General features: G+C 37.3%; 2 protein-coding genes across 4 annotated transcripts in view; one reads left to right on the top strand and one right to left on the bottom strand.

The window, feature by feature from the left end:
* Positions 1 to 27,636, bottom strand: part of Ptpra (protein tyrosine phosphatase receptor type A) — a 140,540-nt gene that overhangs the window by 112,591 nt on the left and 313 nt on the right. The window lies entirely within an intron of this gene.
* LOC124976293 (small nuclear ribonucleoprotein F-like) lies at positions 1,976 to 27,450 on the top strand. Its single transcript, XM_047539242.1, has 2 exons — positions 1,976 to 2,244; positions 27,417 to 27,450. The coding sequence occupies exons 1-2, from the start codon at positions 1,976 to 1,978 to the stop codon at positions 27,448 to 27,450; spliced, it is 303 nt and encodes a 100-aa protein (XP_047395198.1).

The raw sequence follows: 27,636 nt of genomic DNA, 5'->3' as shown, positions 1-27,636 counted from the left end.
AAACCATATTTGAAAGCTAAAAGACACATAAATTAAATATCCAAGGATCAAAGCGGAAAATCACAATGAAATTATGAAAATAGTCTATCGTTGGAAAAAAAAAACTAACCAAGATATCAATAATCTGACTCCACTAAGAGATAACATACACCACGACCAAACTGTATTCAAGTTTAAAAACTGATTAATGATAGCTGGTTGCCAAGGGTTAGTTAAGCCAGAGAAAAATAAGGAGTTAAGGCTTAATGGATATAGAGTTTTAGTTTGGATGATGAAGTTCTGGAAATGGATGATGCTAATGATGGCACAACAATGTGAACATACACTAAAATGTACACTTAAAAATTATTAAAACAGTAAATTTTATGTGTATGTATATGTCACCACAATAAAAAAAATGATGAGTTTTAAAGAAAAGAAATACCATTCTTTCATAAAAACTGATTGATGGTATTGCCAATTTAAAGGAAAACAAGGAATACCACTAGCTACAGAAAAAGCATGGGGTATAATTCAACATCCATTCATTAAAAACTTCTTCACAGACAGGAATGGAGGGGAACTTCCTTAATCTGATAAGTATTACCTATAATCAAACTGCCCTAAGATCACAGGGATGGATTCAACACACTTCTGCCAGATGGATTATATTACATGAAATATAAATCCTTACATCCTTCTTTTAAAGTTCTATTGCAATTATTTGAAATGTAAAAGAAAGAGAAATTATCCTCACAGTTGATAAATATTGTTTTGATGCAAAAAATGATTGTTGAAAAAGAAAAATGGCTCATTTGTTATTATCAGAAAAAATGTCTTAGGATCAACAACTTTAAAATGAAAATTAGGTATCATTGTGAGCAGGAAGCTGCAATTAATATGTAACAGTTTTCTTTAGTACCTTAAAACTCCATTTGCTAGAGTTGTCTTTTTCAAAAGAATTGTCCTGTTGGACTTACCAGAAAATTACATTATTTGAAATTAGGTGTTTCACAGGGAAGTTATAGACATCTTTCATTAGTCATGAAAGTAAGTAAGTGGGTTCTTGAACTCTGATGTTTTTCAGATTAAACTCACTAGAGTTATGTTCTATCAGTCAAAGAGGAAGATAGAGGACTGGGCTAGTCAGTCATTTGTGGGTTGAAGCAGTCAGACTCCCTTGTACTGGAGACTTAACCCAGGGGCACTTTACCACTGGGATATGGCTATATTTCATATATATATGAAATATCCCAGTCCTTTTTACTTTCTATTTTGAGACAGGGTCTCACTGAGTTGTTTAGAGCCTCACAAAATTGCTGAATCTTACCTCCAACATGCAATCCTCCTGTCTCAGCTTCCCGAGACACTGGGATTACAGGCATTAGCCACTGCACCTGGTATTCAGGCTCCTCCTCTCTGATAACCATCTGGTCCTGCCTACAGTTGCTTCATGTAGAGATGAAATGGCCACCTATTCAAGGGTGTGTTGCCTTTAGACTACTCTCATTTCCAAAGCAAGTTACAATTGTTCTTAACCAGTAGCTTTACTAATAATTTCAAAGTTTCTTTTTCTAACTCTCAACAAATCAGTTATGAGAAATGGGGTTCACGTACAAAACAACCTTTTATTTGGGCATTGTGAACTCTGCTTAGAATGAGAGATGCTGTGACAAGATCTACAACCAAATCACTACAGCAGAGTTTCTCAAATGAGAAAGATATAGAACCCTTTTAAAATTCTTATACACCCCCAATACTAAATAAAATACTTTTATAAGGAACACACATAAACATAAAAATATGCTGTCATACAGCTTCAGAACCTGTCGGTTTCTGTGTTGGATGAATTCGTTCTTTTATCAGAAATCTATTCCTCTGCATTTCTCCTGATGCTCACCAGTTTGGGCCCTGCGGTAGGGTAGCTGCTCAGTCACGAGGCACTCACTGCAGCTGGGTTAGTGGTAGGTAGCCTGCAGCATGCACTCTATTCACAATGAGTTTACCCCTCAATCCCAAACCTTTCCTCAATAGATTAACAGGAACACTAGTGATGGTGAAACTTAAGTGGGGAATGGAGTACAAGGGCCACCTGGGATCTGTAGATGGCTATATAAACATGCAACTTGCAATTACAGAAGAATACATAGATGGAGCATTGTCTGGACATCTGGGTGAAGTTTTAATAAGGTGTAATAATGTCCTTTACATCAGAAGTGTTGAAGAAGAGGAAAAGGATGGGGAAATGAGAGAACAGCACCTTTTGTGGGGGGATTTCATATATATATATATATACACACATTTCTAGACAATAAAGATTTGTTTTTGTTTTTCAACGTGTGAACTATTCATAGGCAGATATTTACATGCAAAGTTCAAATGTGAAACAATTTAAAAGCCACCCAACTTCAATCAAATTGGTTTTCTTTTGTAAGCTCAATAAGGATTTTTTTATAAGGGATAATTATTTAGAAATTTTTATGAAGGTAAATTCCAGCCCTTTTCTTGTTAATATATATTAACTGAGACCTTTTTAAAGCAACTGTTTCTTTTTAAAGTTTTTGAGCCACTTTAACATGTATAAAGTTAAACACTTTCTCAATTTTTATTTAATTTAATCAATTAATTTATTTAGGTACTGAGTACTGAACCCAGGGGCACTTTACTACTGAGCTATATTCCCAGTAATTTTCATTTTTTTATTTTAAGACAGGGTCTCACTAAATTTGCATAGAGCCTCGCAAAGTTGCTAAGGCTGGCCTTGAACTTGAAATCCTTCTGCCCCAGCCTCCCAAGCACCAGCAACATTTTCTCAATATTAATATCTCTGTTATTTTAGTAAAATAGCAGTAAATTAGTAAAATAATGTCAACCCTATATTAACATAACCTAAATAATGTACATATCATACCAAAAATTGAAATATCTGAAAATTAAAATGACTGTGGAGATAGGGAACAACACAAAGAGTGAACTGACATTTATGCAGAAGGCATATGCTTTGTTCATTTAAGAGAATAAAGTCTGCATAGCACACACCTCTAATCCCAGCAGTTTGGGAGGCTAAAGCAAGCGGATCACAAATTGGAGGCCAGCCTCAGCAACTTAGCAAGGTTCTAAGCAACTTAGTGAGACCCTGTTTCAAAATAAAAAATAGACAGGACTGGGAATGTAGTTCAGTGGTTAAGCACCCCTGGGTTAAATCCCCAATGCCACACACACAAAAAAAAAGAGAATAAAGTTTTCTGAACAGAACTGCATGTGAAACAAAAACCAGTCTCATGACTGGTCTCACAAGACCATAATTTAGTGGTTTTCTCTAAAGTTTTAAATCCCTCAAACTTCTCTGTATTTTAGAGTTGTACATTATCAAAATGTATATTCCATGGTGACAACAGTATGCTATGAACTTCCTTTCCTATGAAGCTATTGAGAAAATATATTGTTTTAATTCTCATGTTGTCAGAAACAGGTCATTATTACACATTAATGATCCTTCCCATATAGTTTTAACAATAAACTAACTTTGGATATGCATCCCCAACTGAGACAACTTAAAAATACAGACATAAATGTTTAGTTATTTAGAACAACATGAATACTAAAAAGTTTCAACAAGAGAAAATAACTCTCATTCCCAAACCCTAGCCTACAGAATAAGTCCCTGCCTTCCATGCATTGGTTAGGACAGAATGTGGGGTAGAATATTGCCATTACAGAAAGTCAAAATCTACACAATACATGTAAAACATTCTGGTAATACGATATCTTACTGCTCCTATAAAATTAAGGGGGAAAAAAATCTACTCCTGCAATATAACTCAACTCCTGAGGTAATGGCACAAACCCATTCTGCTCTCATGTCCTAATCACCTCTTAAAGGTCCCATCCCTTAGGACCAAAGATGTAGCTCAGTGGCAGAACATTTGTCTAGTATGTGTAAGACCCTGAGTTCAATCCCCAGGATGGGGGTGGGTTGAGGATGGGGTGGTCAGGTCCCATTTCTTAACACTGTTACACAGGGAATTAAGTTTCCAGCACATCCATTTTAGAGGACAGTTCAACCACAGTAGAACTAAAACATACATATAAATTAATATAAAAATATGAAATTACTAAAACTCAAATAACAACATTAATGATAACAATAGATTTAATGTCAAAATCAAATCATCTCTTATAACAAGGACAGTAATGACTACTATAACAGATTTAAAAAATAAAAAAAAAAAGCTTCGCATGCCTAATGTCGCTACCTTTCCATTTCAAACAACAGCAAAGCCTTTAATCACACAGTGTGCCCAGCACTACTAACAAATAAAGTTGGGGCTGGAAATGTAGCTCTGTGGTAAAGCACATGCTCACAAGCCCTGGGTTCAATCTCCAGCACCAAAGTAAAACAAAAAAGAAAGTGAGAGACATATATAACCATATAACCTAAATCCTCAAAAGACAAGCAAGCATGGTCACTGAAATTGTATGGTAATAATCAGTAGTTATAGGGTGGGCAGTCTTTTATACGCTTGCATATCAGACTATAAGAATTTAAAAAGGGTCTACTCAGAAACTTCCCTCCAAAACATCAAAGAACCTCCATTTAAGGACACTGCAATATGGCTGTAGTTATTGAAAACATTTTCCACAATATCACATAATATCTCTTTTAAGATAAAAAATGCCTCAAATCTTAGTGCCAGAAAAAGCTGCTTTTCACAATTTTATCTTGTCAAGTGAATTTCTTGGCATCTCTTTGCTTTGGCTACTACAACTTGAAAGCTCAATATACAGTCTTCTTTAAATAGTTGCATAGGGGACTGAGGATGTAGCTCTGTGGTAGAATGCCTGCTTTAGCATGCACAAGTTCTTAGGTTCAATCCCCGCCACAAAATAAATAAATAGATAGCTGCACAGGATCTAATGAATTGTATTCTCCATACTAATAGTCTTGGACTGGTTCTCATCAATATACCTTTACTTTCCCTTTACTCTGACTTTTTCATGTACACATTTATATTCAGTTATGTGTCACAATAACAATATTTTGGTCAACAGTAAACTACATATGAAATGATGGTCCCATATATTATAATGGAGCCAAAAAATTACTATCATCTAGTAATGAGTTGTATAGCTATCATGTCAAAGCACAACGTACTACTCACAAGTTTTTGGTAAAGCAGGTATCAACAAACCTATTGTGCTATTAGTCATAAAAAAGTATAGCATAAAAATTATGTAGAGGATATAAGATTTAATAATAACTATATTACTGGTTTATGTATTTACTATACTTTTATTGTTATTTTAGAGTGTACTCCTTTTTTGCAAAAAAAATAAATAAATAATTAGCTGGGTGTGGTGTCACACACCTGTAATTCCAGCAACTGGAAAGGCTGAGGCAGGAGAATCACAAGTTGGAAGCCAGCCTCAACAACTTAGCAAGGTCCTAAGTAACTCAAAATCAAACATAAATAAAGGCCTGGGGATGTGGCTCAATGGTTAAGTGCCCTTGGGTACCAAAAAAAAAAACCTGTAAAACCACCTCACACAGGTCCTTCAGGATTTCTAGGAGAAGGCACTGTTATCATAAGGGATGTCAACTCCAGCTGCATGTCTGTCACCTCCCTAAAGACCTTCCAGTGGGATAACATGTGGAAGTAGAAGAGCCTAATATTAATGATTCTGACCCTATATGGACTTGGGCTAATAATATGTGTGTCTTAGCTTATAACAAAAAGAAAAGAAAAAGAAAAAGAAAATTCTAGATTTAAAAATAGGCTATATCATTTACCCTATGATATTTATGCAACAAATAAATCTTGTGCCTCACTGTTGATACATGATTATATTTAAATTGTCTTTATTGAATGGATAATCAAATACATGTTATAAAATTCAAAAACACAAAGGAAAGTACCCTAAATAAAAGGTTTCTTCCCACCAGCCATCCAGGTCCCCTCCTGCCAGACCTAATTATTACTACCTGTTTCTTCTATATCTTTCTAGAGAATTCTTAAACACACATGCATGCGTGTGTGCACACACACATACACATATAACACAGTATTATATATTTCAATAAACTACCTCAAACTCTCCTTAGAATGAGGTAACATTCAGTGAATCTTAATATTTCATTTAGAAAGTATGACATTTTAGTATTAGATCATTTAAGGGGCAGAACAATCTTAGATGATCAAGTCCTTAATCACTTTACAGATGAAAAACCTCTGCCCCCAACTAGAAGTGGTGGTGCACATCTGTAATCCCAGCTACTTGGAGGCTGAGGCAGGAGAATTACAGTTCCAGGCCTGGGCAGTTTAACAAAGCCCTCTCTCAAAATAAAACATAAAAAGGACTGGGATGTATCTCAGTGGTAGAGTGCTTGCCTAATATGCATGAGGTTCTGGGTTCAATTCCCAGTACCACAAAAAAAAAAAAAAAAGGGAAATACTCACCCTAAGAGATCTGTGACTAATTAGCAATATTGCTAGAAACATCATTGCTAACAAACTGAGGTGTGCTAACTCCAAATCCCTTCTTCATTCAAGGTATACTCAAATTTCTTTTCTTTTTTTTTTTTTTTTTTTTTTTTTTTGCGGTGCTGGGCATTGAACCCAGGGCCTTGTGCTTGTGAGGCAAGCACTCTACCAACTGAGCTATCTCCCCAGCCCTCAAATTTCTTTATATTTTTCAAAACCAGTTGTTTAATTATCTTAACTGTATGAAGTAGTAAGCAGGAAATTTCCCTTTGTAATGGACCTTTTCTTGTATGACTAAATCATTAGCTATTTGTGATGGCCTTATTTGGTCACCATTTGTAGAGATTTGTCAAAACCAAATCCAGCATGGATAAATCATCATTAACATTCTTAGTTATTTCCAATAAACACAGGTAAAATTTAGTGTAGACACAGTCTTCCAAATCATCATAAAAAAAGAAAGAAATGTTATCATAGACTATCCTCACATTTTAGTTTTAAACATATCTCCCTCTTTACTGTGTACCTGCTACTTTATGCAATATTTAACATAAACACTTTAGTTCCCACTAGAACTAATAAACATGCTCTTTGCTCTCAATAAACTACCAGGAAACTAGACATGAAAATGGATAATTAAAATATATAATGATCAGTGGGACAGAACCCAGGGGTGCCCCACCCCTAAGCTACACCTCCACACCTTTTTATTTTTTATTTTGAGACAGATTCTTTCAAAGTTGCCCAGTCCAGCCTCAAACTTGCAAACCTCCTGCCTTGGCCTCCCAAGCTGCTAGGATTTCAGGAGTGTGTCACCAAACCCAATTATTATGCCAATCTTAAAGGGAAAAAAAAAATATGCCAGAATTAAGGAGCTGTCATTATGTAAATATTATTTCAGCTGGGTATAAAAGAGTAAGTAGTAGTATAATTACTTAAAATTTTGTTTAATGAATTCAGTTTCAAAGAGAAACAAACCATACCTTTTACAATCTTTAACAGTCCTTTCACAGTTAAAGTGAAGGTTAAAACTTGTTAAATAGTGTGTTAAAAATTTACAAGAAGCAAAACAACAAACTCCTTTAGACAGACCATGGAACCCCCAATGTAACACAGAATGCAATAAATCAAATTTTCTCATTCACACTGCCTGCCTCGCCTCCAATATATATTTGAGTTACCAATGCATGACTGACTTAATGTCAAAATAAGGGGGATGGGGAAGAGGTGAGGAGAACACAAAAAGATCTTAAAAACATTATGAAGGGTTTAGGGATATAGTTCAGCGCTTGCCTAGCATTTGCAAGGACCTGGGTTCAATCCCCAAAACTGCAAAAGAAAAAAAATTATGAATTTTGAGAGCATTACAGAGACTTCAAGTTTTTTGTTTAAATGTATTTTCTAGTTTAGAAATTAGAATATAAAACTTATAAAACTAGATGAACAATGAACAAAATACTTGTTATCAATTATTCTCATAAAAAATTATTCTGTTTTTCCAGGAATGGTAGTGCACACCTGTTATCCAAGCTACTCAAGAGGCTGAGGCAGGAGGATCCATCAAGTTCAAGGTCAACATGAACAACTTAGCAAGACCCTATCGCAAAATTAAAAAATAAGTAGGACTGGGAATGTAGCTTAGAGGTAGAATGCAGCCCTGAGTTTAATCCCCAATATTGGGAGAAAAAAATTACTTTGCTTTTTTATTACATAATCATCATGTTCTAATGACAACCTACAAGTAAGATTGGGTAATACCAAAAATAATTAACTTCTTTCTTTGGCCATGCTATTATCTTCACCATATTATGGGGGGGGGGAGAAGTTTGAAAGAAGTACCACTGTTATTTTAATTACTTACATGAGACTACTTCAAATCCTTGTTAACTTTTGTTCTTAATTCACTGTATGTTGTAAATATTAATCATGATAAATATAGTATACCAAGTACTATATATCTAAATAAGCTCCTGTAGTAAATGCATCTGTGACAAGACATCCAGAGTAGAGACAAACAACTTTCAAAAGCAATGATCATTGGGTTTGAAGGTCAAGAGGTAAGGAGAAAAAGGTTCTCAATTATGCTTCAAAAGGAAAGGTAAAAGAGTTCACAAACAAAATGCAGATTTTCATAAGCCATGGATGAGCAACAATAACTAGCCATCTGACAAAAAAAAAAAAAGAAAAAATTAAAAAGTCCCCATATCAGCTGGGGAATGAAAAACAGTTGAATAAATATGGTTAAATGATAATTAAATATGATATACAATAAATATTTCTAACCTAAACTATCATTAAAATTTTAAAAATCTCTAGTTCCTCAAAACATCAGTTAGGGCTGGGAGATGTGGCTCAGTGATAGAGTACTTGCCTACCATGCAGAAGGCCCTGGATTCTATCCCCAGCATGTGGGGCTGGGGTTGGTAAATTTCCAGTTAGTGTGCATAAACTCCATATCACAGTAATGCTACCTGGCTACCTTGAAAAACACACAGCACTCTTGCCAGAGCCAGGTACCTGGACTACGCCTAATGATTAGGTTGCATTTTTTCATTTTGAAGGAATATCCGTTTGTTTCATAAGGCTAGCAATTTGCAATCTGAAATCAGAGGGTCTTTAATATGGTTCTACTGCAGTCAATTCTTCATTCCCACTATAAACCAGATACTACATTAGAACTGGAGATGAAGAAAACTATAAAATGAAAAAGTCCCACAGTCCCTGTCCTCAAAGAGCAACCAGTGTAGTAAGAAAACAAACTAATAAAACTCTGACATTCAAAGAATCACACACACACACACAAAAAATTCAAGTACCATTGGATATCATTATGATATATTCTACAGAACACAATAAAACATAATTGATGACAAGATTCCTGTAAATCTTGATGACTGGATAAAAAACAATTAATTTTTCCTTCTGAGTATAATACTTTTCAAAAATATTAATGCTTTTATTAAAGTTGTGGCCTGCCTAAAATGGAAATAATAAAAAGAATTTGATGCTGAGTGAGGTTACCTAGTTCATTGAATAGTGAAGTGAACTTAGTTCTTGCTGCCACCAAATTCAATGGGCAAGTAAAGTGAACCCATGCCTCAGTAAATTTACATACTAGTGAACATTCTGGGCGTAAGGATTCATCTAAGAGTATAAAATATTTAATCTTCACAGGATGATGTAAAGATTATATAATATAAGCATATGGATTATACACAATCTAATAAATGACTTGATAGAAATAAGCACAGGATCAATACAGAAGTCAGTCTGTGGCTGTCAGTGAGGGAATGCTCATTGAAGGAGATGCTTTTTAAGAAATTTTAATACTACTTAGGAAAGAGGAAGATGGGCAGTCCATCCAAGGGCAGAGAGCCTGAGCACACAGCAGGCAAGGGTCAGTGGGCTCAGGGAAAAGGTTATAAGGGGTTAGATCCCAAAAGTTTGCTCTGTTAAGGAGTATGGATTTTTTTTGAAGGATTTTTAACTGGTGAGTGCTGTAATTAGATCAGAAAGTCAAAAAGATTACTTGTGACAGCCACTTGATCAACAAATTTGGAGGAAGTAGTAGTGATTAGGTTACTAGAGACTATGCAATTATTTACATGAGAAGCAGCCTAAACTCATAGATAGAAGAGATGGGCAAAAGTACGCTAATTTGAGAAATATTAAAGATATAAGATGGATAAGAATGTGTCATCAACCAGATGAACATCATCTGGTTTTTCATGTAAGTTTCTGGGTTCTGCCATTCTTCAAGACTTAATATAAAAAGAGAACATTTAAAGGGAAGATGAATTCAGCTCTGAGTCTATCATAGGAGCCTGAGAAACAGCCCAGTGGAGGACACAAGCAGGTTGTTGGCTACCAACTATATCTATTCTGTGGTCCAACTTTCTCCTGATTAGCAAGGAAGATGAAACCATGGCCATAGTCATGTGATTCCAGTAAAAAATGTGTACAGTGAAACATGAAGCTAAAAATGAATATCTCTGGTAAGTCAAAGAGTAGCTAAAGAAGAGGGGTCCGAGGGAACTGAGGAAAAACCACAGGCAGAAAAAAATGAGGACAGTGTGTCATACAGCTCAGGGGACAGTTCAGAAAGTAAATACTGTAGAGTTCATTACATTCATTCAATTCTTTTCCCTTTCCTCCCTTCCCACATGACATTTTCCTGTCAAAACCAGGAAGGAGCTGAGGATAATGGTGCACACCTTTAATCCCAGTAATTCTAGAGGCTGAGGCAGGAGGATCACAAGTCAAAGGCCTGCCTCAACAACATAGTGAGGCCCTCAACAGTTTAATGAGACCCTGTTTCAAAATAAAATGAAAAAGGGCTGGGGATGTGGTTCAGTAGTACAGTACCCTGTCACCACAAAGGGGAAAAAAAGGAGGAAGGAAAAATGTTACTGTGTTAATTCAAATAGCTACACTGGGTCCTGATCCAGCCACAAGGGAGGAAAAACAGATATAATCAAAATAATAACTTCTAACATTTATTGAGTAATGTTGTTGAACCCAATTACCAGGTGAGGAAATGGAGACTCAGAAGGGTTAAGTATCTTGTCCAAGTTCATAAAACCTGGCACGCAGAAGATATGAACCCTAATCAATCCAACTCCCAAAATTAAAATAACAGGCCTCACAAAAAATATATGAAAAAAAAAAAAAAACAAAATCCAATTTGATTTGGGGGGCTGATTTAAAGGTTAACTTGAAAAACAAAAAAGAAAGAAAAAAAAAGTACAAAGGGTGGCAAAACAAACTCTGGACATGGATTCTGCCACTGATGCCTCATTTAGGATTCTCCTACAAAGAAGGGTACCTCTTAAGTAGGATTATCCTAGAAACAAGGAGCCTTTAGTTCCCTTTCCCCAGTCTCAAATCTCTTGACCAAAAACTGTACCATAGTCCTGGCTCTCACACAGTGAATCTATCCTCCACATTTGAGTGAGTGACACTATAACTGTGAGAAGAAAAGATGTGAGCAATAAAATGAAGTATATCAAAGCCATAGTACGAATACTTTAAGTTTAGGATTCTTTTTGGCTAGGAGAGAGGAGGTACTAGGGATTGAACCCAAGGGTGCTTTACTACTAAGCTACATCCCCAGACCTTTTTATTTTTGAGACAGGGTCTCACTAAATTGCTGAGGCTGACCTCAAACTTGGAATCCTTCTGCCTTGGTCTACTGAATCACTGGGATTACTGGCATGTGCTGCCACACTGAACTAGGATAAATATTTTTAACGTGTTGGTAATTCATATTTAGCTAATGAAAAGCACTGGTCTTAAGAGAATCTGCTTCAGTAGATTTGCAAGTTTAATTTCTTAGTATCACAGATTGTCAAAGCATAAGGAAATTCTATATGTTAATGTAGTACCTTTGACCTGTCAAGGACTGAGTTCGATCCTCACCACCACATAAAAATAAATTAAATAAATAAAAGTGTTGTGCCCATCTACAACTAAAAAAATTAAAAATTAAAAATAAAGATAAAAGGGGCATGTTGGAGCACCTGTCCAGCATGTACAAGGCCCTGGGTTTGATCCCTAGCACTGCAAATAACAAGAAGGAGAAGAGGAGGAGCATATCTTAATCTGCTAAATCTATGTTTATCAACGTTTTTGATAAACATAAAACATACCCTCCTTTACTGTTACTTGAAATATCAAACTTAAGTAACTATTACATTGCACAGCCATGTAAAATATGTGGAAGATTTCACAAGTACTATTCACAGTACCTGTAGAAAGGGATGTCTTTGAAAAGGGAAGATGGAAGGAAGAGAATTAACTTTTACTATATATTTTTAGTATTACTAATACATTTTTAACATGTATACATATTAATTATTCAAATACACAATTTTAAGTTAAGCGCAATTTTAAAAATATAAAAACTAAAAACATCAAAACCATGTTTATCTTCTTTCTTTTTTAGAATCTTTTCTTTTTTAAGAATCCCTGCCTTAGAGGTTCAGAACAGCTGCAGAGGTACTATTGCTAACTGGGCATGAACTATAGAAGGAAAAGAATCTTCCCTGCCCCATGCTAGCAGCAAGCCCTGGGCAAGGCAGAATCTCCCTGGGCTGCTTCTGCTTCTCATCTGTGAGGTTTGGACTTAAGGACTTGTGAGGCCCATTTAGCTAACATACCAGACTGAAGAAAGAAAGAACCAACAGCTGCAAGTCACTTTGAACTCAGTAGAGGATAAGGGCTAACAAAATGAGCAGGCCCAGCCAGGAAGTAGGGAACACTGGAGGGTCTTGCAGAGTGCAGGCAGAGGCACTGACTTACGGACTGGTCTCACTCCCTGAAAGGTGGGAGACGCATTCACATCACTGGAGACCAGAAAAGGCAACCAGAACAGAAACATCAGGGTAAAAGACTGGGCCCCTCAGTTTCTTTTAGAACAGCAGAAATCCTGGAACTATTCCACAATGTTCTGCTAACAGTACTGCTGACACATCAATGAAAGGCATTCTCTTTATTAATGAGTAGTATCAATGCATTTACAATATGGTATTAAGCCGCCTGTCAACCAATGTTTGAAAAGTAATTGTGGGTTAAGTTATTTGTCAATCAATATTTGAAAACTGCCTGCACAATTTACAGCAGCAGGATTTCAACTTCTTCCTACACACTGAAGCTCCATTCACCAACTAACAATCATGTCTTCCAAAAATCCCAAAATCCGGAACTCTACATATGCTTCTTCTTAAATCATACTTGTCCACATATCTCCACATCTCTCATCACCACTCCAGAAGGCCATCATCACCTGCCAAACCTGCTCAATCACCAAATAAATCTCTCTGATCTGCCCAGTCCATTTTCTATAGTAGTGACAATCAAAACTTTTTGACTGCCAACCCACTAATAAGAACATCCCCAACGTATCTTCACCTATAAATACTGCATATGTACTAATATATGTACAACAAAAAATTAATTTTCAAGTGAAACAATAATGATCACATTAATGGTACTGACACCACTAAAATATTGATATAAAACTCATTTTTGGTGTGACCCATATTATTAAATATTTCCAAATAGGTTTGACAAAAAATTTCATTTTAACACTTTGTGGCAAAATAGTTTGAAAGTCTGATATCAAGTCGATATTTGTTTTTAATGGCTAACAGAGCCAAAAGAGAATGGGTCCAAAAGGAATGCGCACTGTGGCTGTTTGTTAACTGTGATGTTTATCTTTCTACCACCCAATAACACAAACATTTTCATTTACATTTGGCTAAAAAACGTACATCTTCCTTTCTTTCTCTTTTGGCTAAAAGATGTACATCTTCCTTTCTTTCTCTTTTTTCTGATGCTGCTGGGGATCAAACCCAGGGCCTTGGGCATGCTAGGCAAGCTCTATATCACTGAGCCATACCCTAGCACTTCAAATGTTCATCTTCTCAGACACAATTACTCTTAAAAACTAATCAGAACATGTTACATTTTTATATTTCTAACAAATGGGTTTGAAATCATTACAATTCATCACTTGGGTGTATTTTTAAACTTTTTACTATAGAAATTCTGAAATACAATAAAGAGAACACAATAAACAAACCCTTTTATACCTATTATGTCTTTAATAATTATGAATGTGTCCATTCTTGTCTTATCTATAACCCTCCAAACACACTGAATAATTGTTAAGCAACTTCCAGATATTATATCATTTCATCCATAAATATTTCAGTATTTGTCTCTAAGTCTTCCTTTTTAAATACTCTCTCTCACACACACACTCACACACACACACACACACACACACAAATATAATCACAATGCTACTATCATAACTTAAAAAAATAAAATTATTTTAACAATATTCTGATATTCCCAATGGTAGATATCATAAATATCTTCCAACAGTGGTTTGTTGAAAGCACATGTAATATGTAATCTACACATTACATTTAATGTCTTGAGCCTCTCTTAAGCTGTAATAATTCTTTTACTCTTTTTTCTTAACATTTATTTGAAGTGACAGGATTCATTTGTTCTGCAATAGTTCTCACATTCTGAGTTTGCATCCTATAAACTGTTAGATCTAGAAGCTTAATCTGAGTTAGTTTTGATTTGCTTTATGGAGGGGGGAGTAATATTTCATGAATGATATCATGTTTTTCCTACTGATCACGCAGAAGGGACAAAAGGTTTGGTTGTCCCAATTTCAGAGATGTTACGATTCATCAGAATAATGTCAGCTTGACCCCCTCTCTATTATAAAGTTCCATAATGTTTTTTTTTGTTTGGGGGGGTTTTATTTATTTTTTATTTTTACAGACTGCATTTTGATTCTTTGTACACAAATGGAGTACAACTTTTCATTTCTATGGTTGTGCATGATGAAGATTCATATCATTCGTGTTATCATACATGTACATAGAGTAATGATGTCTGTCTCATTCCAACATCTTTCATACCCCCGTCCCTCCCCCCTCTCATTTCCCGCTACATAATCTAAAGTTCCTCCACTCTTCTCTTACCCTCCCCACCCCCATTATGTATCATCATCCACTTACCAGGGAAAACATCCAGCCTTTGGTTTTTTGGGCTTGGCTTATTTCACTTTGCATGATATTCTCCAATTCCATCCATTTATTTGCAAATATTATTCTTTATGGGTGAATAATATTCCATTGTATATATATATATATACCACAGTTTCTTTATCCATTTATCTGATGAAGGGCATCTAGGTTGGTTCCACAATCTAGCTATTGTGATTTGAGCTGCTATAAACACTGATATGGCTGCCTTACTACAGATAATGGTTTTAACAGCTACTAATAATAAATGCCTAGGTTCTTTATTTCATTAGAGTATCTGGAAATTAGAAATATATTTGGAGATTTTTATAAGGTTACAAAATTACATTTCCAAGTTTTTTATGTGGGAAATTATAAGAATTTTTATAGATACAACAAAATCACAGTGAAATCATAAATCATTTGGGAAATGCAAATCCAAACCACAAGGCAATTCCACTTCAAACCCACTTGGGATGACTGAAGTTAAAAAGATAGATAATAACAAGTGCCGATAAGGATGTGGAGAAATGGATACTATTATAGAATTACTGACAGGATTATAAAATGGTACAGATGCTCTAGAAAGCACTTAGCAATTCCTCAAAAAATTAAACACAGAGCAAGGCATGGAGGTGCATGCTTGCAGGAGGCTGAGACAGGAGGATCACAAGTTTGAGGCCAGCCTCAGGAATTCAGTGAGACATTCAGCAACTGGAGACCCTGTCTCAAAATAAAAAATCAAAAGGACTGGGGATGTAACTCAGTAGTAAAACACCCCTTGGTTCAATCCCTAGTGCCAATAAATAAACAAACAGATCCAGGTGCGGTGGTGCACACCTGTAATCCCAGTGACTCTGGAGACTGAGGCAGGAGGACTTCAGGTTGAAGGTTAGCCTAGGGAACTTAACAGAACCCTGTCTCAAATAAAAATACATATGGCTGGGGATGTAGTTCAACAATAGAGAGCCCTAACTAAGGCCACAGATTATGCAATTTTGTTTTTATGAAATACTCAGAATAGACAAATCCACAGGGACAGAAATATTATTATATACCAGGGGCTAGAGAGAACAAAATGGGGAGTGAAGCTAATGGGTACATGGTTTCTTTCTGGAGTGATAAAAATGCCCTTAAATAAGATAACGGTGATAGTTGCACAACTCTATAAATGCACTAAAAAACCACAGAATTTCATGATATGTAAATTATCTCAATAAAGCTTGTTTTTAAGTATCAAGAGGAAAGTGTTCTCCCATAGCGTTTTCTAAGAAGAAATAAATTACTTTCATGTTCATTATTAAAATAATACCTTTACTTGAAGAGACAGATTAAGGATATTACTTTTTCAAATGATATTTGCTTTGTAGCACACTTATAAAAAGTTGACTGGGGGTGGGAGCAGTGGGGGCAATGCTGGGATCAAAACCCACACCTGGCCAGGCACAGTGGCACACACCTGTAATCCCAGTGGCTCAGAAGGCTGAGGCAGGAGGATTGCCAGTTCAAAGTCAGCCTCAGCAAAAGCGAGGTGCTAAGCAACTCAGTGAGACCCTGTCTCTTAAAGGGCTGAGTATGTGGCTCAGTGCCCCTAAATTCAATCCCCAATATCCCCAAAAATAAAGCAAGAAATAAAACCAGGGCCTCACCCATGCTAGGCAAGTGGTCTACCACTGAACTACATCCCCAGTCCCAAACAGTTGGCATTTTTTAAGTCAATTAGTTTATTTATCTGTTGTTATCATTGTTGTTCTTCGTGTGTGTGTGTGTGTGTGTGTGTGTGTGTGTGTAGTACTTGGGTTGAACCCAGGGGTACACTACCACTGAGCTACACCCCCAGCCCTTTATTTTTTAGTTTGACACAGGGTCTTGATAAATTGCTGAGACTGGTCTCAAACTTGCAATCCTTTTGTCTCAGTATCCTGAGTCACTGGGATTACAGGCATGCACCATTGTGCCTGGCTTTATTTTTCATTTTGAGACAGGGTCTCATTAAATTGCCCAGGCTGGCCTCAAACCTGTGATCTTCCTTGTGAGCCTCCCAAATAGGTGGGATTATACATGTGTGCCACTGCACCTGGCAACAGTTGGCTTTTTTTTTTTTTTTTTTTTTTTTTTGGGTGCTGGAGATCAAACCCAGGGCCTCAAGCACTCTACCGACTGAGCTATCTCCCCAACCCCAACAGTTGGCTTTTTAATTGATGCATTATCATTAAATATAATAGTGGGATACATACATGCATATAACATAATTTGGTCAATCTCATTCCCCAGTACTTTCCCTTTCCCTCCTCCTAATCTGCTTCCTCTACTCTACTGATCTCCTTTCTATCATTAGCATTATTACTTTAATTACTACATTATAATTATAGGTAAGTGAGATTCATTATAGTATATTTGCACATGGACATAGCATATTTGATAGATTTCATTCTTAGTACCTCCCCATTCTCTTCCCTCCTTCCTCCCTCTAGATACCCTCAAGAAATAAAACCGGGACTGGGGAGATAGCTCAGTTGGTAGAATGCTTGCTTTGTAAGCACAAGGCCCTGGGTTCGATTCCCAGCACCCCCCCCCCAAAAAAAAAAAAAAAAAAGAAATAAAACCAAGAGCCATCACAGTAGAGCCTGCCTGTAATCCCAGTGACTCCAGAGGTTGAAGCAGGAGATTTCAAGTTCAAAGCCAGCTTCAGCAACTTAGTAAGGCCCTAAGCAACTTAGCAAGACCATGTCTCAAAATAAAATGAACTGGGGATGTTGCTCAGTGGTTAAGTGCCCCTGGCTTCAATCCCTAGTTTGAAAAAAAAAAAAGAAAGAAAGAAAAGAAAAAGAAAACCAAAAATCATTAAGGGGGATGGCATCAAAAAGCTTCTGCACAGCAAAGGAAAAAATTAAGAATGTGAAGAAAGAACAGATTGGGAGAAAATCTTTGCCAGCTACACTTACAAGAGACAATTAGCATCTAGAATATATAAAAAAAAACTCAAAAAAAACCTCAAAAACAAATAACCCAGTCAACAAATGGATAAATGATTTAAAAATTTTTTTTTCTCAAAAAAGAAATATGAATGAGCAACAAATATGTGAAAAAATGTTCAACATCATTAGTAATCAGGGAAATACATATCAAAAACTACAGTGAGATTTCATCTCGCACCAGTTGGAATGGAAATCATCAAGAATGCAATAAAAGCCAGGCAGGGTGGCACACACCTGTAAACCCAGCAACACTGGAGGCTGAGGCTCTAAGCAACTTAGAAAGACCCTGCCTCAAAATAAAAAATAAAAAAGACTGGGGATGTGGCTCAGTGGTTAAGTGTCCCTGGGTTCAATCCCTGGTACTGAAGTGGGGAAAAAAGAATACAAATAATAATAATAAATGCTGGCAAAGATGTGAGGGAAAAGGTACATGGTTGGTGGGAGTGCAAATTAGTATAACCACTTTGGCAAGCAGTATTGAGATTCTTCAAAAGTCTAAGAATGGAATCACTCCGTGACCCAGCTATTCCACTCCTTGGTATTTATTCAAAAGAACTAACATCAGCATACTATGCTGATACATGCATACCAGCGTTTGGAGTAGCACAATTCAGAAAGGCAAGCTAATGGAACCAGCCTAAGCAAATGTCAACAGATAAAAGAATAAATAAAATGTGGTATATATACACAATGGAGTTTTATTCAGTTATAAAGAAGAATGAAATTATGTCATTTGCTGGTAAATGGATGAAATCGGAGAACATTATGAAATGAGCCAGACTCCAAAAGTTTTCCCTCATATGTGGAAATTGGAAAAAGAGAAGGAATTTTAAATGGAGGCAAGGGAGGGGTGGTCAGGAAAACAGAAAGGTGACCAACAGTTGACTTTGACTATTTTTCTTTTTTGCAGTACTTGGAATAGAACCTAGGGGTGCTCTACTCCCTTTTATATTTTTTTTATTTTAAGACAAGGTCTCACTAAATTGCCAAGGCTGACCTCAAACTTGTAATCCTCCTACCTTGGCCTCCCAAGTGGCTGAGATTACAGGTTATGTGCCACCATACCTGGCCAAATGGCATTTTTAAAAGAAAATAAGTCATCAACAACTCTATCACAACGTAACTAATGAAGAACAACCTGACTCGACAGCTTCTCCATTACAAGGCAATGAACCAATTTCTCTTTTAATCAAAGCAGTTTTGTCAGTAGTTTATATTTAGACAATTATTCCAAATAACAATGTTCTTAAGGCAATTATTTACTATTAAGAGTATGTCTTCCAATAGCTCACAAAAGAAGTGGTTCTTTCTGAATTCAATTATTAAAAAGACTCTAGTAATATATGCTAAAAGCTGCTTAACTCTTTTATTATTATTATTATTATTATTATTATTATTATTATTATTATTTTGTAGTTCTGGGGATCAAACCCAGGGCTTGGCATATACCAGACAAGCACTCTACCACTGAGTTATACCTCCAGTCTTGGACTCGCTGTACAGCAAACCTCCCATACTGCAAAATTTGTTCAAATAGTTATTTCTTTAGAGATGAGGTCTTGTTAGATTGCCCAGGCTGGACTTAAACTCAGGATCCTCCTGCCACAGCCTCCCAAATCTGGGATTAAAGGCACATGCCATGCCACAGGAATCAGGTTTATTCTAATATTATTTGATCACAAATACAGCACTGTTTTCTATGCATTCTCCAACATTATTTACTGACAAAGGAATGCATTTTGGCTTCTTGATATATTATTTTCCATGTATTAAATCAATCTTGTTTATTTATTTAAGTGAACCCGGCAGGTAAGGGAAGAACCTGCTAATGGTATGTGCCTTTATGTCTTTTATAAGAACCAGAAATTTGGTGAAGCATTTGGCTGAATCACCTATAACTGTAAACATCATTAAAAAAAGAGAGAGAGAGAGAGAGAGAGAGAGAGAGAGAGATAGGCGCATTGGTGCATGAGTCTAGTAGCCCAGGATCCTGGTTTAGGCAGGAGGATTGTAAGTTCAAAGCCAGCCTTAACAATTTAATGAGACCCTGTCTCAAAACACAAAAATGGGATGGGGATGTGGCTCAGTGTTTAAGTGCATCTGGGTTCAATCCCTAGCACCAAAAAAAAAAAAAAAAGGGGGGGGGGCTGAGGTATGGCTCAGTGATAGAGTACTTCCTTAGCATCCCCAACACTGGAAGTGGGGGGGCAGACTCTTTATATTCCAGATGCTTAGTTTTCAAATGTCTTGGTATTGATGATAGCCCCCTATTTTATTATTTGCCATCTCAAGGTTCTATATACTTTTAATGAAGGATTTCTATTAATAACAGAGGCTATAAATCCACATTTCATAAGTTTCTTGATATTCTTCATACAAATGAGTTCATTTCTTTAATATAATAGTTCACCAAGAATTCATAATAGAAGACTAGTATCAGCTTTGCCACCTTATTTGTTTGTGCTTGTATTAACAGTTTTTTTTTCAATCACTGACTTCTTTGCAGATTAGTTTAACGAAAAGTGAATAAAGTAAACAATTAACAATATGTTGTAATTGGGTGTCAGAAAGTATATTTGTAATCCCAACTACTGGGGAGGCTGAGGGAGGAAGATCACAAGTTTAAAGTCAGCCTAAGGTGGTTTTTCAAGATGGGGGAATAGAGGAGGTCACATTCCTGGCTCTCCCATGGTATGAAACCAAGAAAGGAGACAGGCAGCTTCTCTACAAGTGAGGTATTGGAAACATTCAGAAACACTGTAAGTCTACAGGGTATAAACTCTACTGTCTCAGATCCATACTGTTAGATGGGTAGACACACAACATGAAAAAGCAAGGGAACAAATTGCCCCAAACAAACTAAGATACTCCAATAACAGAATTAATCGACACTAAAGTGGAAGAAATGTCAGAGAAGAAGTTTAGAATGTGCATAGTTAAATTGACCCGCAAAGTAAAGGATGGTATAAGAATGCAGTCAGAAAGAAAATACAGAACTGAAAGATCACTTCAATGAAGAGGTAGATTCTTAAAAAAAAAAACAAAAAAAACAGAAATATGTGAAATGAAGGAAAACATTAAACCAAATTAAAAATTCAATAGAAAGCATCACCAACAGACTAGACCATTTGGAAGACAGAACCTCAGGCAATGAAGATAAAATATATAATATTGAAAATAGAGTTGACTACGGAGAGATGTTAAGAAACCATGAACAGAACTTCCAAGAATTGTGGGATAACATAAAAAGACCAAATAGAAGGTTTACAGGGATAGATAAAGGCACAGAGATACAAACCAAAGGAATGCACAATCTTTTCAAAGCCAGCCTGGGCAACCTCATGAAACCCTGTCTCAAAATAAAGCTCAGTATGTGAAGCCCTGGGTTTAATCCGTAGTATGACAAAAATAAATAATAAAATAAAAATGGTTGGGGATGTTGGTCAATGGTGGAGTGTGTGCCTAGTATGTATGAGGCCAGGGGCCCAAATCCCCACTACTACCAAAAAATAAATAAATAAATAAAGTTGCATTCCACTGAATGAACCAGTATAGCTCTGCTCACGCAGAACTCCCTCTCTTCCTTCAGGACACCCAAAATTCTGTGTCCTGACACATTAACACCAACACTATGTGATCTACACACTCAAAAGTATGCCAATGACAATCCCTGAATTAGTTTTCTTATTTTTTAAAAATTATTTTTAGTTGTAGACAGACACAATACCTTTGTTTTATTTATTCATGTGGTGTTGAGGATCGAAGTGCCTCACATGTGCTAGGCAAGTGCTCTACCACTGAGCTACAACCCCAGCCCAGTTTTCTTACTTTTTAAGGGAAAATAAAAATTCAAAATTTCTTCCAGCATCTCAGTGAACTGTCATATCCACATCTCTGAAAACTACCACTCTAGAATGCAGCCACTGTGAATGTCTACAACTGCAGATCAAATTGGCTCAATCTCCTGCTTAAAATCCTTCAATGGCTTAGCTCTGCCTTCATAAAGTCCAAAATCCATGTATGTACATGGAGCCCTCAACTCTGGCTTCTGTCTCTCAAGTCCAATGGTTCTCAACCCTAACTACACATTAGAATCACCTGGAAAAGCCAAGAAATGGGGGCACATGCCTATAATTCCAGTGGCTCAGGAGGCTGAGGCAAGAGCATTGCAAGTTCAAAGCCAGCCTCAGCAAAAGTGAGGTGCTAAGCAATTCAGTGAGACCCTGTCTCTAAATAAAACACAAAATAGGGCAATCTCTGATACGCAAAAAAAAAAAAAAAAAAAACACCTGGAAAATTAAACTATATACACACATTCTAAGGCTAAGGCAAATTAAATTAAAACGATCAGGGGTGTGGCATTTGCAATCCTAATTTTTTTTTAATTCTCCAGGTTAATTTAAAGCACAGCCAGGGCAGAGAATTATGGCTCTAATGTCACAGCAAGCCACCTGCCACTTCCTGCTCATCATGATCAGTCAGTTTCAGGTGCTCACCAACCTCTCAATTAGGCCTTGTTCCACCAAGTGTGATCCACCCACCAGCAGCATCCGTCTCACCCAGGAGGTGGTTAGCAATGTAGAATCCCAAGTCCCACCCGGACCTACTGAATCAGGTCTTGGCATTTTAACAAGATTCCCAGATGGTTCATGTGCATATTCAAGTAAGAGAAGCGCTGCCCTGAGCTACCAAATCCCTTCCCAGCTCAGGGCTTTTGCAAATGTTGCTTAACTGTTGAACTTCTCTGGCATTCCCTGGACACCTTATTCTTCTCTTCTGATTACATCCACCACATCTATAATTACCATAAAGTGATTAATTTCTGTCTACTGCGCTAACCCTTAAGTGCCACAAGGACAGAAATCATATCCATGTTACTCTGGGGTATGCCCTGCTCCTCGCACAATGCCTGGTATATTCAACAGAATAGCATCTAGTCTTATATTTCATGCCAATATGATCCCATTCTATACTTTTCTAATATTTGTCTCATTAAGTAAATGTAAGTTACACCTATAATCTCCTAGCTACAGGCTGAGGTAGAAGGACCATAAGTTCAAGGCCAGCCTGCACAACTTAGCAAGAACCTATCTCAAAATCAAATTAAAAAGGGCTAGGGATGTAGCCCAGTGGTAGAGCGCTTGCCTAGGATGTACAAGGTCCTAGGTCTCATCTCCAGTACTGGGGGGAAAAAGGAAGAAAAAAAAAAAAAAAAAGAAAGAAAGAAAGAAAAGAAAAGAAAGAAAAAGAAACATGAATTAAACTTTTCTCAAGATATCATTACATTTCTTTTAAATTAATTAAATATTAGGTTTTGATTATGACAACACTGGCTGTGTTGTCAGGAATCAGGGCCATATAAAATTGCTGACAGTGTTGTAAAGTAGTTCAACCTTTAAAGATAACAATTCAGCAATAAAATATTATTCTGATACTGTGAGCATACTGGAGGGGTAAGGGTCCAAGAAAATAATCCAAAACAAAACAAACAAGTATTTGAACAAGGGTGTTCAGTTTATAAAAGTACCAATTATAACAATAAAAAAGGGAAAACTTAACAGAATGTACAAACCACAGTTGTCAATGCATGCAATATTATACTGATTTAAAACAAAGATATATAAATGAGTAAATATAAAATATTTTATGCTATTCAACAATTCAAAAATTATCATCTCTGTGTACTGACTACAAATAAAAAATCAATGTCTATACACTGACACAGATATGAATTTAGAGTAAATATATATTTAATGGATTCTCTTTGCAATACAGAATATATTAAAATAAATTTTAAGGCTGGGCTACTTTTGAGTTTCTGCTGAGCTTTATTAAGTTTGTATTATATTATTGCTAGCTTTGTTACAGTTACTTAAGGCTAAAAAATTTTTTTTCTTACCGTTGGCATTTGAAAATGCTTATTAGTTACTATGCTGGAAGTTAAAAAAACAAGATTCTACATCTGGCCAATTTCCTGGCTTATAACTCAAACTTAACCTGCATCTCATTTTTTCCACATGAAGATGGAGCAAAATAATGCAACAATGTTTACAAATTGCTAAGTGCCTCCAGAAAGGTACTAGTCAAATACAAATATCAGAGCTGCAAAACACAAGCCATCACCACCCAACACTGCTCTTCTTGCACAAGTCACTTTGATCTTTCTAAGCCTCAATGTGTCGTAAATTAGAAGAAATAGGCTAGAATGGCATGAGGGTGGGTGGTTGATAAGAGAAAGGTAGGTATGTGGTAGTTGAAAAAGTATCCCAGGTAATCCTGCTAGCTATTCTGATGACAATCCACTAAGATACACTCATATTTTGAGGGAGAGAATAAATTGGCTGAACTACCTGAAAGGGGTGGTGATTCAGTTACATGTCTAAAATTTTAAAAATGTACACATCTTTTCACCAAGTAGTTCCACTTCTAAAAGCATTCTGTTCAGATAATTTTACACATGCACTCATAACAAAGTATGTACTTTGTATTGCACTGTTATAGAAAAATAAGGAAACAAATGTTTAATATGAAGACTAGTTACAAATACATATGGCCACATGTGCAAATACATAGTCATACAGTTAAATAAGATAATGTCAGTACAAAGAATGAACAATTCTACAGGTACTAATTTGGAATAATTTCCTAAATATGTTGTTTTTTTCTTTGTTTTATTTTTCCAGTGCTGAGGATCAAACAGGGCCTCAAGCATCCAACATTGAGCCACATCCCCAACGCTAAATATGTTAATTTTTTAAAAGTAAGGTGTGACTGGTCTGTATCACTGTGGAAGTAGATATAGGTTGACAGTGTTTATAAAGGAACAATGTGGACAGAAGGGTAACAGAAACTGGACACTTCAGCCATCCCTGGAGAAAGACGTTAGGAAACAGGAGACTTGGGGTCTGAATAGAAAAGCAATTTGTTTCTCTATATGCCCTTTTGTATTGCTGGAATTTTTCTCTCATTTCTCTATCTTTTCCCAAAACCAAACAGAATTCTCTTCATACCTTCCTTTGGGTCTAAGAGGATATGATTCTACCTGTGTCAGGCCTGGCCACTGTCTTCTAAATTGTACAGGTATCAGCATTAGCCACAAATGCCCTCAAATGACCTTTCCAAAGCCCACTCAGTCCAAGTCCCTGACCTCCTTTAAATCCTTCCTCCAGTGGCTCTCCAAAGCTCAAACGTAAACATAGTACCTATAACCTTTCAAGCTGACCCAAATCTCATCTCCCACCCCTCTTACCTTTACCCAGTTCAGCTGTTTAACCTCTTCCCAGTTCCTGAGGGCAGTAGGTCCTTCTCAATACAAACCTGTTGGTGCTGTGCTCTTTCCTATGTGCACTGTCCACTATGTGCAAACTTCTATGCATCCTTCAGAACCCAAAGGCCCATCCCAAGAAAGCTTTCCCAGATCACCTAGGGATGGAGGGAATGTACCCTGCATAATCTGGCAGAGGTTCTGGAAATAGACTACCAAGATTCAAATCCTGACTACACCTTCATCTGCCCACTGTATGGCCTCAGCTTCCACCCCTATAACAACTACTGAAAGGATTAAATGAGATAATTCATGTCAAGCACTTCTTACACAATCTGTCACAGGCAAGTAAAAAAACAACAGAGAATATTATTACACTCTAGTACTACCTGTAATATCACTATTTATAGCTACCAGTCCTGCATTAAACGGTGAGCTCCTTCAAGGTAAGAGCATGACTTCATTACTTTCATTTTGTATCCCAAGCACTAAGCCTTGCAAATATAAAGCACATGAATATACTTAGGTAAGTGGGTTTGCTTTTCTGGTTCAGTATTTCGTTCACATGCTAAATAAGTAGCTTCAAGGTATCCACATCAGTAAGATCACTTTGGGCAGACAGAGGTGAAAAGTGAGCAGCTTTTGGCCTTTCCTTCAAGCAGACTGGAAGTTGGTGGAATGTGGAAAGTGCTGGTTCTTGACTCCCAAATACTTATGGGGGCTGGGTAGGATGGATATGGGGAGATAGGAAATCTGATGTAGTAAAAGTCCTGGGCATGCACTCTAAGCAGGCCTTCAGGAAACACAAGTGAAAAATTATCTTGGGTATTGGGAAAGGATCTAGGAGACAACAGAAAAGAATTTTTCCAGCAAGAAAAGGTGAACAAGGGCTGGGTATATATCTCAGTTGGTAGAGGGCTTGCCTCACATGCACAAGGCTCTGGGTTCTAATTCCTAGCACCAAAAAAAAAAAAAACCAAAAACAAAAAAACAAAAAACGAACAAGACACAGCTCCTGCCCCTAAGAAGCTTCTCAAATGAGAAGACCTAGCTAGTAGGATGGAGCATGCCTGTAATCCTAGCGTTTGAGAAGGCTGAGGCAGGTGGATTCCAAGTTTCAGCCTTAGCAATTTAGCAAGACACTATTTCAAAACAAAAACAAAAAGGGCTGGGGATGCAACTCAGTGGCAAAGCTCCCAGAGATTTGAGACAGAGAGGGAGAGAGGAGCTTTAAAGGAATATACGGAGCTTGGTAGGTAAAGGTGAAAGAGGATCACAGAAAATAAAAACCTTCTAAAATTGAAAGTGGTCAAAAAGCTCCGAATAGCCAGGGAGGGGATGAAGGAAAAGAGAACTGAGGGATTAGCCTAAAGTAAAAAAGTAAGTTGAGGCAAGAGTGTCAAGGGCCTTGGATGACCTGATAAGGCATTCTGGGCTTCATTCACCCCCATGGGAAAAAGAAAGCGAAGGAGTTTTTAAGTAAACAAGTGACAGCATCAGATCTGTGTTTTTGAAAGGAGTTGCCAGGCAGGAAGATGCTCGCCTTTTCCTACCCAGTCGTCCTCTCACCCATCTTCTGGTTCTCTGGCTGCCTCAACAGCTAGCAGGTGGCACGTGAAACGATCTCCGGGGAGATATGACTGGTTCAGGGCAGGAATCCCTATTCTGAGCAAAGGCTTCTGAAGGCATTCACCCTGCCTAGAAGGATCTGAATATTCTTTCCTGTCTCACAATATCATCACTGACAAAACACACACACACACACACACACACACACACACACACACACGACATTCGATTCGGCTCTGCCAGTACCATTTTTATTTCCAGGAAACAGGATTTTTTAAAGATTTTCTTTTTAATTTACCGGAATTAAAAAGGGAGGGGACGTGTATTCTCAAGTGGCTCACTTTGAACTCTGGGCAGCTCTAAGCCCCTATTTTTCTTCTTAAGCATCCTCAACAGTTGGGAGTAGGCAGCAGAGAAGGGAGCCTGGGAGACCGGCGGCGGCGGCCGGGCGGGGCGGGGAGGGGCTGGGGGTTTTAAGGGAAAGAAAAGTTGGTCACTGCAAGAGCAAATTTCCTCCTGTCCGGAGTTTTCCTCTTTCTTCCTATTAAATGAACCTGAGCACAAGCTGTTCTCGCTGTTCCAAGTTTCCTTTCAGAATGAACCACGGCAGTGCCTTGGCCTGGCGCTAGAAGGTCGCACGCAAAGTTCCTGGGCAGTCGAGAGGGGTCGGTGCCCTGTCCGGCACGTTTCCGGGGACCCCCTCCCCCTCCCCACCGCGCAGGGACGTGGGATCCGACAGCAGAAGCGGGAGGGATTCTACTGGGAAAAGGAGGATCCGGGGACCCCTCCCACCCGCACCCGGAGCCTCCCCCGCT

Source organism: Sciurus carolinensis, chromosome 2 (assembly GCF_902686445.1).
Source record: "Sciurus carolinensis chromosome 2, mSciCar1.2, whole genome shotgun sequence".
Classification (NCBI taxonomy): Eukaryota; Metazoa; Chordata; class Mammalia; order Rodentia; family Sciuridae; genus Sciurus; species Sciurus carolinensis.
The sequence above is the reverse complement of the archived record's forward strand: the minus strand, read 5'-3'. Positions and strand labels throughout refer to the sequence as shown.